We start from the raw sequence: 19,520 nt of genomic DNA on the forward strand, positions 1-19,520 counted from the left end.
ATGTGTCAGTGTTTATAGGGCTATAGAGGTTTTGATTAAATTGCATTTTGGAATAATTTAAATTCTATTTTTGCTACAGAAAAACAAAGAATATGTAAGCATTGCCAGTGGAGGCTTTATGGGTAAGGATTTAATTTATTTGTTGCTTTGCTTCCATTTCTCAGAGGAAATTATATCACCAGAGCTGATTGGGAGTGACCAGATTAGTTAGTGGATAAACTCTCTCTTCAGACATTCTGTATGTTCAGAAAAGGGAAAGCCAGCAGGACATATAGATAACAGATAAACATAATAGACAATTGAAATGAGCAAATATTTAATGGAAGACTAATTCAGTAGATATGTTTAATGAGCTTGTATTTGTAAAAAGTATTTTTGTAAAGAGGCATGAAAAACTGTCTACATGATTTGTCTTTGTGGAGAAGGTGCAATAGATAGGAGTGGGAAATGGGTAAGAGGAATACTTTTCATACTCTTTGCTTGTTTCATTGTTATTTTGTTTTTGAAATACTTGAAAGTATTAGCTGCTAAAAAAATATTGGCTGAATGGAATAAAACAAATAAGCTGATGTTTTCAAATCTTCAGACCAATATCTGATAATCCAGGATGGTAAAATAACAGAAAATCTCTGCAAGCAAGTATTTGAGAATTTATGAAGGATTAGGTCAGGATAAAAAGATTTAAAAAGAGCCTGTCTTTTTTGCAAATTGTATTTTTTAAGGGTACAAACTTGTGACTAAAAGATGAGTAAGTCCTAGAGTACTGTAAGTGTAGTGAACATAGACAACAGTATTATCATAACCAAACTTGCAAAGAGACTAAATCTTAATTATTCCCACTATGAAGAAATGGCAATTATGTGATCTGATAGAGGTACTAACTGTTGCTGAAATGGAAATTATATTACAGTATGTAAATCAACATATTAAACACCTTAAGTTTACATAGTGTTATAGGTCAAATATATTTCAATCAAGAAATAAAGAGCCTTTAATAATAAAATCAAATTAATATTTGTTGAGTAATAGAATTGAGTTTGAATCATGAGAGTCTCATAAGGATTAAGTTCTGACCTAATATAATCTTCTTGTTTTATAACTTAGAATTTTTACAGATTAGGATCTTTTTCCTCTTTGTCGATATTAACAAGGATTATGATGATTTCCTATATATCATGGCCTGATAACTCACAATCTTTGGGGCTCATACCCAGAGTGATCTACAAGTGGGGTTGTTTTAATAGTGTTAAGCAAGTATTGGCCTTTAGGCCCAGTGTTTATTAGGAATTTTGACAGTGATACAGAACTTGGTTATTAAACTTACTATCAAAAGTGTCTGAAAAGCAGTCTTTTACGGTATAGTCTAGGTTCCAGAAGCTTTTTTCTAATTATGAATTATTTCTTTTCCAAGAATAACCTCTCTTTCCATAGCAGTTAATGCCTTCTTTATTATGGGAAAGATTAATTGATATCTCTTTATGGTAAAACAAAAGCCACCATAGGTTTTCTTTTAATTTTTTATATCATAAAAATGTTGCTGAGATTATCTCTTAATACTTCCAGAGAGGAAAGCATCAAATTTATATATAGTTATTGCCTATTAAGAAAAACTGTAGTTGTACAGAGGGCTTTAGAAGGAGAAGAAGGCGGCTTTCTGTAGCTTAGAGTCCTTCATTACTGAAGTGCAGAAAAAAATACCTGTAATTACGTCTTTGTATCCTCTTTCATTCAGCCATGACATGTTTATTATATTCTCTGGTAACGAATCTTTCCAAAGGGGGTTGATATGTGAGTTGTTTTTTTCCCCTTCTTGTTTATTTTAAGCACTGCAACAGCACCTGGCGGATATTAATGTGGATGGACCAGAAAATGGATATGGCCATTGGATTGCTAGTACCTCAGGCTCAAGGAGCAGTATCAATTCTTCTGTTGATGTAAGTGTATGTGTAGAATGTGTCACCATATTTGGATAAATGCCCAGAAAATGTGACTAACTAGTAAGCTCTCACTGTAACAGAAATGGAGTCAAAATATTTCAAACACATATAGTGAGGAGTCGTGTTATTGCATGGTTAATGTTATATGGAACAGGCCTGCACAGCTAAACTAGCCAGGAGTTCTGGAGGTCCACTTGCTGAATTCAAATTTCTCCCTGTCCACCTGCAGTTCGGTGTCATCTAGTGACAGTTTTCTGCCCCAGCTTAAATATCAATGGAGGTAATACTGAGTCCTATGACTAGCTGGGACTCTCAAGTGATCTCATTCTAGGAATCTCCCAATTAATATGAGCCAGAAGAATACTGAGGCTTACAGTCACATCTCCTGCAGACCATGTCTATACCCCTCCCTACCAGAAATGTACATGATCATAACTTCAGTCCATGCATATTTGAGAATGGGCCAGGCAGAAGAAGACAGGAACTGATTGCCAATCCCATTATATTTGATTTTTAGTTAAAGAGATGTATGTTACTGCAAGGTTTTGCTGTAGTTGGTAAATTCACTTTTCTGTGCTACTTTGGAAATAATTGGGCAATAAGTCTTTGGTGCTTTTTCAAGAATATTTTATGTCAGTTGAATTAAATGTCATCAAATCATTTTCTTAACAAGTAAGGGTCCACATCTACCTAATGATCATTCTTTAAAGCAGAAATAGAAGGAAACTATAGTACAGGTCATTGTTATTACTAGCTTAGGTTTACCGGTCTGGCTTAATGGTATTCAGGTTTTATCTCTACAACTTAACTTTGTCATGATCTTCAGTAAGACCTTATCAGCTCTGGTTTCTCCATCTGTACAACAGAGATGATAATAACAGAACTTTGTTCACAGTGATGTGAGGATTAAATGTGCAAGTATATGTATAGTATTGTACCTGTCACATATTTAATAGCAGTTATTATAAAATTGTAATTCATTAGATGATTACAGTTTATCTTCAGCCGCATAAGTCAAAGCATGTTGTCAAATTATCAGCACATAACGCTTCTCTAAGAAGTAGGTTTTCAGTTTAATCTTCTTGGTATCTAAGAGCTCTTCATGTGAGATCACTATTTAATAAACATTTGCAGTATTTTTATTTTGAATAGCTAACTAGTATTCGACTGTATGGATATATTATAATTTATTCAATTCCCTGTTGTTGAATATTTTCATTGCCTTTGTCTTTTTTGTGTTATAAACATTATCTTTTTCTGATTAATTTTTGTAGTTATATATGTACATATGCCATGATTATTTGGCCCCAGAAGTACAATAACTTGATCAAAAGATTACATATCAGGATTCTTGAATTCTGCATTATTATCAAATGGCCCTTAAAAACAACATTCTTCTAATTTATATTGCCACCCACAATGTAGAAAGTAATTCTGTTCAAGTTTCTTTCTTCAGATTTAAAAAACAATGATTGAGGCTGTTAAAGAAACCGTCTTACAGATGTGTTATATTGAAAAATACCAAATAATTTAATTTCTATATTCAGTTTAATTTGATTTCAAATTTGGATATGGAAATAGAAATGTGGTTTTTGTGTTAATGATTTATTTCACTTAAAAATGAAAATGACATGTTTATTTTAGCATCATATGTAAGTATGAAAGATCTAAGAAAACAACTGCTATTCATATTTTCATACTTTGAAATATTTCCTTCAAATATTTTTAATGCATATGTATTTTAGTGTTTTATTTTAAAAATGGTGATCAGAGTGTACATATAGATTTATTTTCTGCTTTTTCTCACCGCTTTTTCTAACATTTTAAAATGCTTTAAAAGAAAAGGTAATGGGGATTAAGGAATACACTTGTCATGATGAGCACTGGGTGTTGTATGGGAAGTATTGAATCACTGTATTGTCCACTAGAATCTAATATTACACTATATGTTAACTAACTAGAAGTAAAATAAAAACTTAAAAAAATTTTTTAAAGCATTTTTAAAAAATTTATATAAATTTCCATCCAACAGTACTGAAGTCCTAGAGTGCTTTCTAATTATTTCTTTCTCTTAAGTTCTGAAGAGGAATTAATGGGCAAAAGATAGGCATACTTTTTGGGGCGCCTGGGTGGCTCAGTTGGTTAAGCATCTGACTCTTGATCTTGGCTCAGGTCATCATCTCACCGTTCTGATGTCAAGCCCTGCATTGAGCTCTGCACTAACAGCACAGAGCCTGCTTGGATTTCTCTCTCTCCTCGCTACCCCTCCCCTGCTCAAATGGGTGCACTCTCTTTCTCTCTAAAAATATAAGTAAAAAAAAATATAGGCACACTTTTAAACTGACACCTATTGCCAGTTTGCCCTCTAACGAATATGGGAGCAATTCCATGAAACATTTTAAGAATTATACTCATATCTGTTATATTAGGTACATAAGGATAGTTTTCTTGAGAAAATTAAAGGTCTAAGTGAAAATATTTAAACAGCAAAATTTTACAAGGAATAAATGTTTAAAAATTTAGCTACATGAGTGATATTCTGATTATACATTTGCTGATTTACATTTTATGATTGAAATTAAGGTCAGTAACTTAATTTTTTATTGAGTAAGGAAGGTATTTTCAGACTTTACACATTTGTATGTACAACATACATCCGCATTTTTCATTTCTAACTCCCATCCCTAAAATGGTTTTACCTAGTATATTGGTTGGTTAAGGCTGCCATAACGAAATACAACCAAGTAGTTGGCTTAAATCACAGAGGTCTATTTTGTTTAGTTCTGGAGGCTGCAGATCTGGAATCACAGGGTTGGCAGGTTTGATTATGTATCCTCAGGCCTCTCTCTTTGGCTTGCAGATGCCTGCCTTTTTGGTCTGTCTGGATATACATGGTCCTGTGTATGTGGTCTCCTTCTCTTCTTGTAAGGACACCGGTCATACTGGATTAGGGCCCACCTGTATGACCTCAGCCTTAGTTTAATATCTCTGAATACAGTCTTTATCTGAGGTGAACTGGGAGTTAGAACTTTAACATATGGACACAATTCAGTCCATAACCTCTAGATAACCTTTAGCAGTAATGTGTCTGATAGTCATTAGGAGAACAGTTAATTCATTAGTAAGTTTTTTTGTTTTTTTTTTTCTTAGGGTGAATCTTCTAATGGCTCAAATGATAGAGGAATGAAATCACTAGTAAATAAAATGACTGTTGCTTTGAAGACGAAATCTGTTAATGTCAGGGAAAAAGTTATCAGTTTTATTGAGAACACATCAACTCCTGTGGACCGGTGAGTTGCTTATATGGTATGAGTTTATGATGGGTAACTAAAGACATGTGTCGTAATAGTAAATGATAGTTGAATTGAATATGTTCTAGAAAAGAATCATAAAGTACATTTTTTAATTGGATAATTTCAGTTTTCATTGTAATTGCAAAGATGTCCTTTATTGCTATAACATTTGACTGCAAAGATTTCTCTTCCCCTACTGCTCAGAATAAAACTCAAATAATGATTCTGCCCTTTTATGCCATTCATTAAAAAAAATATTAAGATGCCATTATATGCATTATTCTTCATATAGTAGCCGTTTCCCACATGCCAAATGGATGGGAATCATCTACTAAATGCAGTAATCTCAAAGCAGGAAACTCTTCTCCTCCTCCAGGAATTTATAACCTAGAAAATTTGTTCATGCTAAATAAAGCAGAAACCTGTTTTCTTTCTTTCTTTTTTAAAATTAATCAATTAATTCATTTTTAAAGTAATCTCTACACCCAACATGGGGCTCGAACTCACAACCTGGATGCTTGCTCCACTGACTGAGCCAGCCAGTTGCCCCAGAAACCCATTTTCTTAAATTTAAGAGTTTAGCTCTTCATAGAATTTTGTCCACAGAATATAAGTGACATCTGTTTTCCCACGAATTACAAATGAAGGACACAGTTTGATAAATTTAAGAATGTCTGCTACAGTGTTTCTTATTGGAACTGAGAGTCCATAATGTTTTCTCCTCCACGTATCAGTCTAATTCATCTTTCTTGTTGTACAGTTCAAAACTAATGTAATAATTCCAGCATAAAACTTATTTCTAAGCAGATCTGGTCTTGAAAATGTGTGATATTAATTTCACTTTCTTATTTTGCAGTATCCTAGGAAAGTTGAAATATTTGACTTTAAGAATTGAATGTTAGGAATTTACTGTTGTTACTTTATTAGTTATAGTACCTATGCATACAAAAGTACATTTTCCCCCATTTAGTAAATAGCAAGGAAGAATGGATTATTTTCACAAATCCAAAAAAATTGTACCTGTCTAAAATGGTCAACTCATAAATAATATTAAAGTGTTTTATCAAGCCTGAAAGTCTTCTTTGCTCATTAAAATTATGTCTGTTCTCAAAAGCCTATAACTTTTTTACTTTCAGTACATTCTGGGTTAGAGTACTATTGCTACATTTGGTAGCATGAACATTTAACATTTTATTTTAAAATGAACAAGTGATAACTCTGACTTGAAACTGGCTTTTCTTCATTTTTCTTTGTACTTGGGATGATCAAAACATTTTCTTTATAATGTATGCTCTGGGTTAGAAAAAGTGATTATACTGTATTTTTGTTTTAAAGCTGTTGTATTTTTAATAATCATTTTGTTCTGTCCTCTACCTCAATTTGCTATAGAATGTCTTTCAATCTTCCTTGGCCAGACAGAGCATGTACAGAGCGGTAAGCCAATGAGTAGAGCAGCTTTACGGGACCATCCTTTTCTTTAGCATGCCTCATGCTGTCTATAAGCCTCACACTGTCTTGGCTTAAATTTGATGCAGCTGTTTTCAAATGCTGAATTTTTCTTATTCTGCTTTTAGGAGTGTGTGATATTGATTGAGCTGTATTTGTTTTTTTGGCTTGATCATTTTAATTTTTTTTTCCTTGCATGCTTCTTTATATCTCCCATTCCTCAGATGAAAATCAAGTACATTCAAATCCAAGAACTTCATAAAACCTGCAGTTTTTATTCTGAAAGAGAGGAGTGAAACAAAGAAAATAATTAGTCTCAGAGTTGGCAGAGTCTAGCATTGGAGATCATGTATTTCTATTTCCTGCCCTAACAGTATAGAGTATTATCGCACCTAACAAAGGGCATTGTTCATAGTTCAAAATTGTTGTTAATTCAAGTATATTATGTAATTTTATGATTTTTTAAAAGATTTTTCTTAATTAGATTTGTATATTTAGGTTGGTGACTTCACATATCTAAATCAGTTCCAAAGAACCACAATTCTTTAGTTTTCCATGAAAGAAATTAGGTCCTGGTGGACATGTTAATGTATAATCCATCCCTTCTCTGTCCCTAGTAACATGTGGTACTTGTCATTAGATTATAGAAGTCTAAAGTTTAAAAATCTACTGAACCTTCAATTAGGGTGCACAGAAGAACTCTACTAACTTAATACCTTTATATAGCTTTGTAGTTTTTATACCTACAGCATTTTTCTGCAGTTTATTTTTTTTTTTAAGTTTATTCTGAAAGAGAGAGAGAGAGAGAGAGAGAGAGAATCCCAAGCAGGCTCCATGCCGTCAGTGCAGAGCCCAATGTGGGGCTCAATCCCAAGAACCATGAGATCATGACCTGAGCCAAATCAAGAATCAGACACCTAACCAACTGAGCGACCAAAGTGCCCCATTAAGCAGTTTAAATTAGAATATCAATTAGAGCAATATCTATGGAGATTTTGAAAGAAATTCTAGTTGTATTTTAAATATAAATTAAGCTTTGGAATTATGGAGTTGAATTTTTCTTTGGTCATTTCAATGTTTTCAGTGACTAGAAGTAACATTTTTAAAAGCACTAGTTCACTGTTAACTTAGTGGTAAGAGTTTTTATTTACTGTAACTGTTCCTGCACAATGCCAATTACAGAGCTTCTATTACAGTTTTACCTGAGACTATTTTAAAGGCATTTGCTTCTTTTAAAATTATAATGTTTGTGAATCATCTTTCTACCTTTTCTTGTTATAGGACCATTGAATTAGTCTAATTTTAACTCCCAGGTTTTCTCCCAAATTCTTAAATTTATAAAAATTTAACTTATTTTCTCTGATCTACAGGTAAATGTATCTATTTTGAAAATAGAATTTAGTGAAAAGTTAGAATTGGGTTTCTTTCTGAACTCAGTAAATAAATTAGAACCTGGCCAAAATATGTTATAGATGTTTCTGTTATTACTTCAACTAAAAAAGTATAAATATACTGCTTTTTAAAAAGAGTACAGACAGTGAATTTCATTAATTTTTAAATTGTTTTAAATGTTTATTTATTTTTGAGAGAGAGAGAGAGAGAGAGAGACCGAGTACAAGTGGGGGAGAGGCAGAGAGAGAGAGAGGGAGACACAGAATCCACAGCAGGCTTCGGGCTCCTAGCTGTCAGCACAGAGCCTGAAATGGGGCTTGAACCCCACGAACTGCCAGATCATGACCTGAGCTGAAGTTGGCGCTTAATGGACTGAGCCACCCAGGCGCCCCAAATTCATTAATTTTTAGCCAATATTTAAGAATAACCCAGTAATCTTTAGCAGTCTTTATAAAAACTGCCTTGTATTATAAATGTAGATCAATAATGATTAGTTTTTTTAAAACTTTTCACTTTTCATACTTGAATTCTGGTTCATGCATTTACTATAAACATTATCCTTATTACTTTCAACGTTACATTGGTTTAATTATGCTTTAATGTCAGGAGAGAACCAATAATTTAATCATAAATTTTTATAATCTAGATGGCACTAAAGTATTTTTAGACAAAGCTGTATTATCTTTGTCTTTTATAAGTAGGCTGATTCTGAGTTTCATAGGTATTTGAATTATTTATTTCACTTTATCTAATGAGTATAGTTTGATAATTTACTGGATAACTTTACATTAGATATGTTTTAACATAAAATGATTTTATGATTTAACTTAAACTGTAAATTATGTATTGATTAGTTTATAATTCCCAAAGAATGTTATACATTTAGCTCTCATTGGTTTTTCTAGTAAGTGTTCCATTGAGGAATGTTTTGGGAGAAGTAAGGATTTAAGTAAGCCTCATTGAACAAAATTAGGTTATGATAAGATTTTGATTGATGATATGTATTATTTAAAATACATATTTTATCTCTATATTCTGGAAAAATTGAATTTAAGATTAAAGACATGTAACCCCAATTTTTTCCATGTTGGACTATCTCTTGATATATGATCAATCAATCAATAAATAAAAATAAGCCAGTTTTTCTTCATTGTAGATAATCTTGATGGAACCTTTATCTTACAAATATACAGTGCTTTTTCCACAAAAACATGTATTTTGTTGAAATAATTTTTCTTCTTGGTTTGTTTGAGATTACCTGAAAAGTACTGAGGTATAAATTTTTATAGTAAAAAGAGGTTATACTTCCTGTAAGAACTAATCAAGTTTATTGTTTATGCTTCTGCCACTTGAAAAAGAAAGGCAGATTAATTTTCATGGTTTATTTACATTTATGTAAAAGAACTAGTAGCATGTTAGTTTCTATTAAAGCAAAAGTAATAGTAAAAAGAAAAAAGGAGGATTATAATGTGAGCATTGGGTAATATATAGAATTGTTGAATCATATTGTACAACTGAAACTATGATTTAAAAAAATGGGAGGAAAAATCCCATTTTATATCCCCCAAAATCCCCCCAAAATATTTGCCCCATATAAGAAAACCTTAACACCCCTCCTAGAATTGGAGTATTCAGTTCCATAATCTATTTTACCTAACAGACATGTGCATAGTACTAGCTAGATGCCAGGCATTGTTCTAAGAGCTTTACAAAATATTAACTAATTTAATTCTCACAGTAACCTTGAAGGGTAGGTACTGTTGTTAACTACCACTTTACAGATATGAAAATAGAATCACAGAGAGGTTAAACGACTTCCCTAAAGCTACACAGATCTAAGCACTAGTTCTAATATGAATAATAAAATTGTTTTAAAATTTAATTTTTACAGATTGAAAACATTCAGCCTGTCAAGACATTATGCCACTTTTGCTAACATAATTTCCTATCTTGTTACAGTTTCCTTAACATAGATAGCTATTCTAAAGCTGGGTGGTATATGGGGGTGAGGAACAAAGAATGTATACATTTTGTATAAATATTCAAATGATACTTGGTAAAAATCTTCGGTTAACTTCTTAAGTGATAATTTCCCCTCTAAAATTCTTTGAATATAGGCATGTGAGCAGCAGTGACAGAGTGGGCAAGCCTTACCGTGGTGTAAAGCCTGTTTTCAGCATTGGGGATGAAGAAGAATACGACACAGGTGTAGTAGTACACTTATCTGTAGATGCTTTCCTTAGGCACCAGGAATGACTATAGAGATCATTCTGAGACTAGCTGAACTTTAAAAAAAAAAAAAAAAAAAAAAGACACAATGAAATTCTGTAGATGAGATTGGAGAGTCTGTTCTTTTTTCCTAAGTTTTTTCTAGTTTTTTTCCTAAGAGTTTGGTTTTAGACCTCTTAAGTTATGCCTGTTAGAATTCAAGCAGAAATGCTGAGTAGGCATTTGATTATAGGAGTCTTTAGATGAAGAGAGGTCTAATAACGTGGTGCTGATCTGGGAATTATCCATGTTGAAATAGTTTTTAAATCCATGGGATTTTATTTAAATCCCCTTGATCCACCCACCTGGGAGATTGAGAGCTGTGGGACTAAAGTTCAGGGAATTCCAAAATGGAGACATCTGGAAAGAGCCTTTTTAAATTCGAGGTAATATCCTAAAAGGCCACAAGGTGGGGATATTGTACCAGGCAAATTGTATCATCGTCTGTGGTTGTCTTTATATTTTTAAAAATGATTTATTACTTTGCTTCATAATGCTGCTGCCAAGATTACCCTGGTTAAGTAATAATAACGAATGTTAATCTGTGTATTGGGTTAGAAAAAATAAAGCAGTAAATCAATGTAGCAAATAAAAGAAAAAACCTTCCCAAATTTCTCCTTGTTTTTTCTACTTAGTAATACATGCTGTATATTTTCCATCTCAGCCCATATTCCACCTTAGTTCTCTTTCTATCACATAAACACACCATAATTTATTTAATCAGTCTTTCAAAATTCACACTGGTAGTTTTTCAGGTTTTTTGTTTGTTTCAAATGGCAATAGATATTTTTATACATAACTATCTGAACTTTTGTAAGTACACACAGAGGCTATATTCTTAGCAGTAAGATTAATACATTATAGGGAGCCACATTTGACATTTTAATAAATATTTACAAAATCACCTTCCTAAAAACTTGCATTGAGGTAAATGAAATTTTCTGTGTGCTATTTCTCATTGTTTCTTTTTCTCCTCTCCCTTCTATTTTTGTTGCTATCTTCCTGTTATTTATCAGTCTGCCCCTGAATATTTCAGCTCCTTTCTTTAATAACTTTCATTTCAACTCTTTTAATTCCCAAGAGGCAAATGGATGGATAAATTATAGTATACATACATGTGTCATATATTTATACATATATTTGTATTTGGGAAATTGTACAGTAATGAAAATGAGAACACTAGAGCTATGTGTATTAACATGTATAAATTTTACAGTGTTCAGAGTGAAGAAGCAGTTGCAGAAGAATACAGTTGAAAGGTCTACTATTTATATAAATGTTACTGCTACTGTAGAGATTTTTACTTATTTATCCAAGGATGGATTTTTGTTGTTTTTCTTAAAGTCAAAAAACAGCGAGAGAAAAAGAACTCTAACATCTTTGCCCTCAAGATAGATGCTTATTATTGGAAAATTTAGCCATCTTTCTATAGTCTAGACATAGATTAGAGTCATGTTACATAAAGCAAAAAAGTTGAAATTCCTCAGGCAGTGTAGTCTTTAAAAAATTTATTTACATTATTTATTTTTTGTTTCATTTTTTTAAATCTTTGACAGAGAGAGAGAGACAGAGCATGAGCAGGGGAGGGGCAGAGAGAGAGAGAGAGGGAGACACAGAATCCAAAGCAGGCTCCAGGCTCTGGGCTGTCAGCACAGAGCCCGACGTGGGGCTCCATCTAACGGACTGTGAGATCATGATCTGAGCTGAAGTCGGGTGCTTAACTGACAGAGCCATCTAGGCACACTTACTTACTTTATTTATTATTTAAATTTTTTTTTAAATATTTGTTTTCGAGAAAGAGAGAGACAGAGCATGAGCAGGGGAGGGGCAGAAAGAGAGGGAGATGCAGAATCTGAAGCAGGCTCCAGGCTCAAGCTGCCCGCGCAGAGCCCAACGCGGCGCCCGAACCGACGAACCATGCGATCATGACCTGAGCTGAAGTCGGATGCTTACCTGACTGAGCCACCCAGGCTCCCCTATTTATTTTTTATTTAAGTATAGTTGACACACAGTGTTACGGGGTATTCTTAGTATTTTCATCTGACTTTCTTACCATGTAGCCTAATGCTTCATAATATTTCTGTATTATGCCAGTGGCATAAGGAAACATAGCAACAGGATTTGAATTGTTTTTTTCTTTTCCCCCAACCGGTATGCTTAAAATACTCATTTTTTTTTTTCCCAGCTATTAAGGAATGTCTCATTTTTAAAGTTGGTAATTCCCACTTTTAACACTTTAAACTCTTTCAGATGAAATTGACAGCTCTTCAATGTCAGACGATGACAGAAAAGAGGTTGTAAACATTCAGACTTGGATAAACAAGCCAGACGTCAAACATCATTTTCCTTGTAAAGAAGTGAAAGAAAGTGGACACATGTTTCCTAGGTACTTTTTTAAATGCCTTCTTCAGAAGTAAAATTAAATTTGGGGAATAAAAAACTTAACCACAGGAGAAATTTTCTTTAAGTACAATAAGATATAATTTTCCTTTGTCAACTTGTATTATGTGTCTTGATTTTTAAAATATTTTTAATGTAATTTTTTATTTTGAAATATTCTAAAAAGTTGAAGAAACAGTACATTGAAGCCTCTCTCAATTCACCAGATTTTAATTTCTTTTTGTGTTTTTCCAATCTATTTATAGACACACATACACATACAGTTCTCTCTTGTCAAGCCATTCAGAAGAATCTTACAGATATGACCCTTAACCCCCAAAAATGCTTTAGTGTAAATCTCCCAAGAATATGAGCATTCTCTTATACAACTTCAATAGCATTATGACTTTTTTAAAAATAGCATTATCACTCTTTAAAAACTTTAAAATGAACATCATTCAACATACATGTCACACTCAGATTTTTCAGAGTGCCCCCAAAGTATGATTTATAGTCGTTTTTTTCCTTTTTGATCCAATAGCTAGTCAGGGTTCCTGCATTGTATTTACCTGTCAATCTCTTTAGTTTCAGCCGGTGTGCAACAGTACTTCTGCCTTTACCACCACCTCCCCTTTTCTGTATGATGAATGAATCTTTTGAGGCTAGGCTGTGTATTCTGCAGAGTGTCCTGCGTTTTGGACTTTTATAGTTTTACTGCACAGTTAAACCTTGGTTTGCGAGCATAATTCGTTCTGCAAACACGTTTGTAATCCAGAGCACTCGTGTATCAAAGCGAATTTCAGGAACCATTGGCTCAGTTGCGATCATGTGATGTTTGGCATCATGTACTACTCGTAAGACATCGCTCATTTATCAAGTTAAACTGTATTAGAAAGGTTTGCTCGTCTTCTGGGACACTCACTGAACAAGTTACAATCCAAGATTTTACTGTATTACACAAAAGTGTAAGAGTATATCATTGCATTACATTAAAAGTGAGCTAAGACACAGGGAGGGGGTATGTTAATAACACCATGCCCATTTTACCTTCAAGATCCAGTTACAGAATATTATAAAATATGTAAGGCAGCCCAACTATTGCTTAGTGGTCTTTGATGTAAAGTATACATTATGGTATAGTGACTGAGAGTAGTTTATGAATATAGGCAGTATTGTGAAAAAGTTTGAAAAGGACTGTATTCCATATACCATATAGAATAGATTCTAAAAATATTATTTTAATGATTTTTAATAGTATTGTACTTTTTATTACATAAAATAGAAACTTTGCTCTTAAACAGTTACAGGATTTCCTATTAATAAAATGTTAATTTTCCATACAACTAAAGGAAAATTAAGAACTTTTATTGGGTAGTTTATTTGTTTATAGATGATTCATTTTAATTCAAAAGTAATTTTTTGGTTGAAGTAACAGCTGTTTTGCATGACGTGTCTAAAATTCTTTTTGTTGTTTAATGTTTTTTTTTTTGCCTCTTAAGTCATCTGTTGGTTACTGCAACACACATGTACTGTTTAAGGGAGATTCTTTCACGGAAAGGATTGGCTTATATACAGTCTCGACAAGCACTAAATTCTGTAGTTAAAATTACATCTAAAAAAAAGCATCCTGAGCTAATTACTTTCAAGTATGGAAATAGCAGTGCTTCAGGAATAGAAATCTTGGCAATTGAAAGGTAAGATTTTCTTAGAATGGTATTATCTGAATTATTGAATTAGTTCATTATTAAACACAGTTTGTTTCTCTCTTTTGGAGAATAGATGGTGGCATAGGCTACTTGAGCCACTTTTAATTAGTATTCTTTGCTTATCTTTTTCTTCCATACCCTTAATCATATGTCAATTAGTTATTAACACATGGTTTCAGTAAGTTTCATAGCTAATTTCATTAACTTTTTGACAGAAGCGTCCTTATACTATTGCTGCACTAAATGCTGGTTTATCAAATAAGAAGCTTGTCTCAGAATATAAGTCAGTGTTTCTACTTCCGTTCATCAAAAGATTCTTCTTTTGAAAAAATATCCATGAAGTAAGCAACGTGCTGAGTGTTATATTTAATTTACAATCTGGCACAAACTCCTTATCTTATTGTGGACCCGTGACAAAACAGTTCATGGATGGGCATCAAGGGCCATAGGACCTCACTTATCTGGAAACTAAACCATCTTTATAATCCTATAAAAATGTGAAGCCCAGAGGAGTTGAATGACTTCCAAATCCTCACACCTTGCTTGTGACAGGACCAAACGGAGCTGTCCTGACTCCAGATCTCTGGTTCCTTCCATTTGGCTATGAAGAGTCACCAACTTGCACACTTAGATTTTCTTTCTTTCAAAATATGCTTTCATGTATGTATTGAAATAAGTTGTGGGGAGTAAATATGAGGGTATGTCTGCTGGCTTTGTAGGTTAGGGGAAGCTTTGCATTGGAAGTGTCACCTAAGCTGAGGCCTGAAGGGAAAACAATTTATGTTAATATATATGTATATTTTTCCCCCCTTAGGTATTTGATTCCAAATGCAGGAGATGCTACTAAAGCCATTAAACAACAGATCATGAAAGTTTTGGATGCTTTGGAAAGTTAATATAAGAGAGAATTATTTCAAAAGAAATTAAGGCAACCAAGAGAAAGAAACATGGACATACTTTCCTGATTGCGTACTAACAGAAGACCTTTCATTTGCTTATGGGGGTGCTTGAATTGCAGGTCTAAGTGTAAATTATTATAATCAATTTCTAGACAGTTAAAATTTTACTTAAATTTTCTTTTGCATTTTCGGTTTTGTAAAATGATTTATAAAGGTCAGTTATTAAATGACTTTGAGGTAACTGACCCTCTACCCTTGTGAACTAAGGGTACAGAATGCAGTTCTGTTTTGAAGAGCTGTGTTTTAAAAGGGAATATGCATCACTTTCAGATTTAAAAACATCCATGCACATATATACTTGCAATGTCTTCACTGAAAATTAGAGATAGAATTAGTTGAAGAGACCCCTTTAATTGCTACATTTAGTTTTATCCACTTGGCAGTATCAGAAACTGAAAGTATTACATAGATTAATAATGAGCTTGCTGTTTCTGTTCTTAAAAAATGTGAAATGTTTTTAACGAAGCAGATAAAGATTCCAGCCAACCCAGAAATGCAGTCCAGCTAGTGAAATGTTGGAGTATCAGTCTCTAAATCATCTTTTCCCATTAGCTAATGATTTGAACACTGAGTGCTTCAGATCTTAAATTTCATCCTACTGGTTTCTAAGGAGCAGTTAAAATTATAAGTAGGTAGGCATATTAAGATTAAAATAAACATTTGGGGGACAGAGTTGTATCTATAAAAATGTCATTGGTCTTTATTACAAGTGGAATATTTGATTTGGGATATTTCAGAACAGTTGTTGTGCACACATTGATTTATCCTTACTGAGATTATGGTCTGTGACCACAACGAATATCCACTTAAATAAAAGCCAAATAATCAGAGAGCTATATAAACTATAATTGTTTTATCAGCTCTTTCTGAAATTTCTTACTCTTCTTTGGTTTTTGTCTTCTGTTCCAGTGGTTCGAAACTATTTTTATGTTCTTAATCTGACAGAACTAAAAAGTGATCTGCTTTACTTTGCAGCTTTCTCAATTTAATTTATTGAGGTCTATATTAGACACATCTGGTGAGAGAAATCGGGAACATGTTTGGGGCTATGGAAGGACTCCTTATAAAGTCTTTTTGGGAAGTAGCAAATCCTAACAATCTGCTATGTCCTAAAACGCAATGGATTATCTCTAAGGGGTTTATAGGAAAAAATATTTAGATGTACACTGTTTATAGCCAGTTATTTTAATTTACTTAATGGAAATCAAGCGAATAACAGGCAACATAGTTCAAGATATTTTATTCTAATATCTAAATAAAAGCAGTTTCTTGAGTGGTTGAAGACATTTGCGTGAAATTGCACCTGGTGCATACTATATTTATGACTTTACCCACAACGGTTGTGTTGCTTTCTCTTTTCTTTTTTTCTTTCTTTTTGGTGCCCCCTTTACAAATGCCATGAAGTCTCCATTTTTTGCCCATTTCAGCCATGGGACTTTTTTCATAATATTAATGTAAAGATGTTTGTGTTACTGTTTATAAAATTACAATTGTAAATAAACCAATACAATTTGCTCAGAACTTTGTTCTTAATGACAATCTCTCTCCCTCTCCCTCCCTCCCCCCGCCCCCATTTGCAAATCTGTGTAGATAACACAAAATTAGAAATTTGAGGACTATCCTTCAGTGGAATTCAATGTTCAGGTTTTAAGTTTGAAAGTATTAGATTCCTGTTTGTGTTCATCTGTATAGGGAGGGGGAAAGAGTTAGTTTAAAACTAATGACATTAAATTCCACATGAATAAATTACTACCTTTAACCACTTAAATTCTCAGAACTTTAGTTTCTTCTGAAATAACATCACAGTTACTTATCATGAGTATGATATAAAAATACATTTTGTTGATTGTACTAGGCACTTACAAGGCTGCTTATCCTTCCTTAACTGGCCCACTAAGTACAGAACTAGAATTCACTATGGGATACACACCTCTTACTGACTCTCAAGGATTGCAGAGTTTGCAACATTATTAGATTGTTACTATTTTCTGTATTTCCAAGATTAGAAAACCAAGGCTGAAAGAAATTGAGTTAATGAAAGGGAAGGTATCCCGTCTTCCCTCCCTACTCCCTGAGAATTATCACCTAAGATAACAAATCACTTCAGGGCACCTGGGTGGCTCAGTCAGTTAAGTGTCTGACTTTGGCTCAGGTCATGACCTCAGGGTTCACAAGTTCCGAGTCCTGCATTGGACTTTCTGCTGACAGCTCAGAGCCTGCTTCAGATTCTGTATCTCCCTCTCTCTCTCTCTCTGTCCCTCACCCACTTGCTAGTGTGCTCTCTTTCAAAAAGAAATAAACATTAAAAAATTGTTGAAATATAACCTACATACCATAAAGTTCACCTTTTTGAAGGGTCTACAAAGTGCTTTTTAGCAAATTCAGAGTTGTGCAATCATCACAATTATTTAATTTCAGAACATTTGGTTGCTCAAAAAAGAAACTCATACCCATTAGCAGTTACTCCCCTTTTCCCTCCAGTCCTTGGCAGCTGCTAATTTCCTGTCTGTCTTTGTGGATTTGCCTCTTCTGGACATTTCATGATAAAGGGAATCATTACAATAAGTAGCTTTTGTGTCTGGCTTATTTCACTTAGCATGATGTTTTCAAGCATCATCCATGTTGTAGCATGTGTCAGAATTTCGTTCCTTTTTAAGGCTGAAGAATATTCCATTGTATGGATATATCACATTTTATTTATCCATTCATCACTCGATGGACATTTGTGCGAAGCTCTAAGCCCAATTTGGTAATTCCCAAGTTTGATCTTTTGTTTGGAGTACCATACATTCCCCTAAGATCTCATCCACTTTGACAGTTTCTGTTCTTATTGTGGAGATGATTCCAATTCTAATTTTCAGCCCTTCATCTATATTAGTCATTTGTATAACTACCTCACCCTGAAAAATTGAACTTAGGCCACCCCAGACTGACTTCCATATGAAGAGTGATTGGAGGGTAAGATGCTGAGGGAAAGGAGGCCAGTTAAGTTGCCTAAAAGCAGTCTCCCCAAAATGAGAAAGGCCTAGCCATGAATGGTGGTCACAAGGACAGAAAAGGAGGCAGCAATCAAGGGGTACTGCAGGAAAGTAAGAAGGGCCCTGTTCTTAACCAGAGGTGGAGGAGAAAAGAATGATACAGAAGTGATTTAGATTTTCCAGGGGAGGGCATGAGGAGTTAGGAGAATTGGAAAACAGCATAAATGGTGGTGCCTATATGTAAGAGGAAAGCTGGGAGAAGCTTTTTATTTTTATATTTTTTTCTAATTTTATTTGTGAGAGACAGAGACAGCATGAGTGGGGGAGGAGCAGAGAGAGAGGGAGACACAGAATCCGAGGCAGGCTCCAGGCTCCGAGCTGTCAGCACAGAGCCCGACGTGGGGCTCGAAGTCACAGATTGAGATCATGACCTGAGCCGAAGTCAGAGGCCTAACCGACTGATCCACCCAGTTGCCCCTGGGAGAAGCTCTTTTAGAAATGATAAAATTAGTTTCAGATGGTTGAGTTTAAATTGATGTCAAGACGTGTAAACAGATGGCTTTCGGGCAGCTGGGGATGCTGGAATAGATCCTCTGGAGTAAAAGTAGAAATCTGATCAGTACCAGCCTGGCAATGGTTATTAAAACTGTGAGACATGGTTGGCACTTCCAGCTTTTGATCTGGGCTCTGGAGATTTAGTGTAGTCGTTTAATTCTTTGGCTACTTTTCAAGTGGCAGATAAAAGGGAACATGGAAACGTGAAGACAGAGCTGTGTGGTTGAAGAGTCAGAGTGAAGTGACAGGAGGACTGTGCAAACTCGGTCATCCAGCCTCTCACCTTCTGCCTCTGAATCCTCTTGTGTTACAGATGATGAAAAGGTCCTGAGAACGAGATGATTTGCCTTAGGTATTAACATCACATCAGTGTCAGAGCCAGAACTGGAACCGTGACTAGCGGTTCCATTACGCCCAGAAAGTTCTAAAGGAAAGTTCAAGAACAGTTTGTATTATTTCTTACCACTCCCTCCCTAGAATCCAAGTCACTGGCTTCCCTGCATGCGACGTAGGGAAGACAGTGCCCACAGACTCTTGGTCTTGAAGGCCCTTTCTCTCCTGGTTTTCCTACCTCTCAGGTGGCCCCTTATCAGGTTTCACAGGCCCC

General features: G+C 34.2%; 1 protein-coding gene across 2 annotated transcripts in view; it reads left to right on the top strand.

The window, feature by feature from the left end:
• The window catches only part of TBC1D23 (TBC1 domain family member 23), a 58,552-nt gene extending 41,651 nt beyond the window's left edge, over positions 1-16,901 (top strand). The window contains exons 12-19 of one of the 2 annotated variants that reach the window (XM_015065941.3): positions 80-122; positions 1,825-1,934; positions 5,088-5,227; positions 6,620-6,664; positions 10,186-10,274; positions 12,587-12,722; positions 14,215-14,409; positions 15,236-16,901. In XM_015065941.3, the coding sequence (XP_014921427.2) occupies positions 80-122; positions 1,825-1,934; positions 5,088-5,227; positions 6,620-6,664; positions 10,186-10,274; positions 12,587-12,722; positions 14,215-14,409; positions 15,236-15,317 (840 nt within the window). In that variant the 3' untranslated portion in view covers positions 15,318-16,901. The remainder of the gene's footprint in view (positions 1-79; positions 123-1,824; positions 1,935-5,087; positions 5,228-6,619; positions 6,665-10,185; positions 10,275-12,586; positions 12,723-14,214; positions 14,410-15,235) is intronic. The other variant, XM_015065942.3, reaches the window with a different exon arrangement.
• Positions 16,902-19,520: the final 2,619 nt, after the last annotated feature.

This window comes from Acinonyx jubatus, chromosome C2, assembly GCF_027475565.1.
Source record: "Acinonyx jubatus isolate Ajub_Pintada_27869175 chromosome C2, VMU_Ajub_asm_v1.0, whole genome shotgun sequence".
In the NCBI taxonomy this organism is placed as follows: domain Eukaryota; kingdom Metazoa; phylum Chordata; class Mammalia; order Carnivora; family Felidae; genus Acinonyx; species Acinonyx jubatus.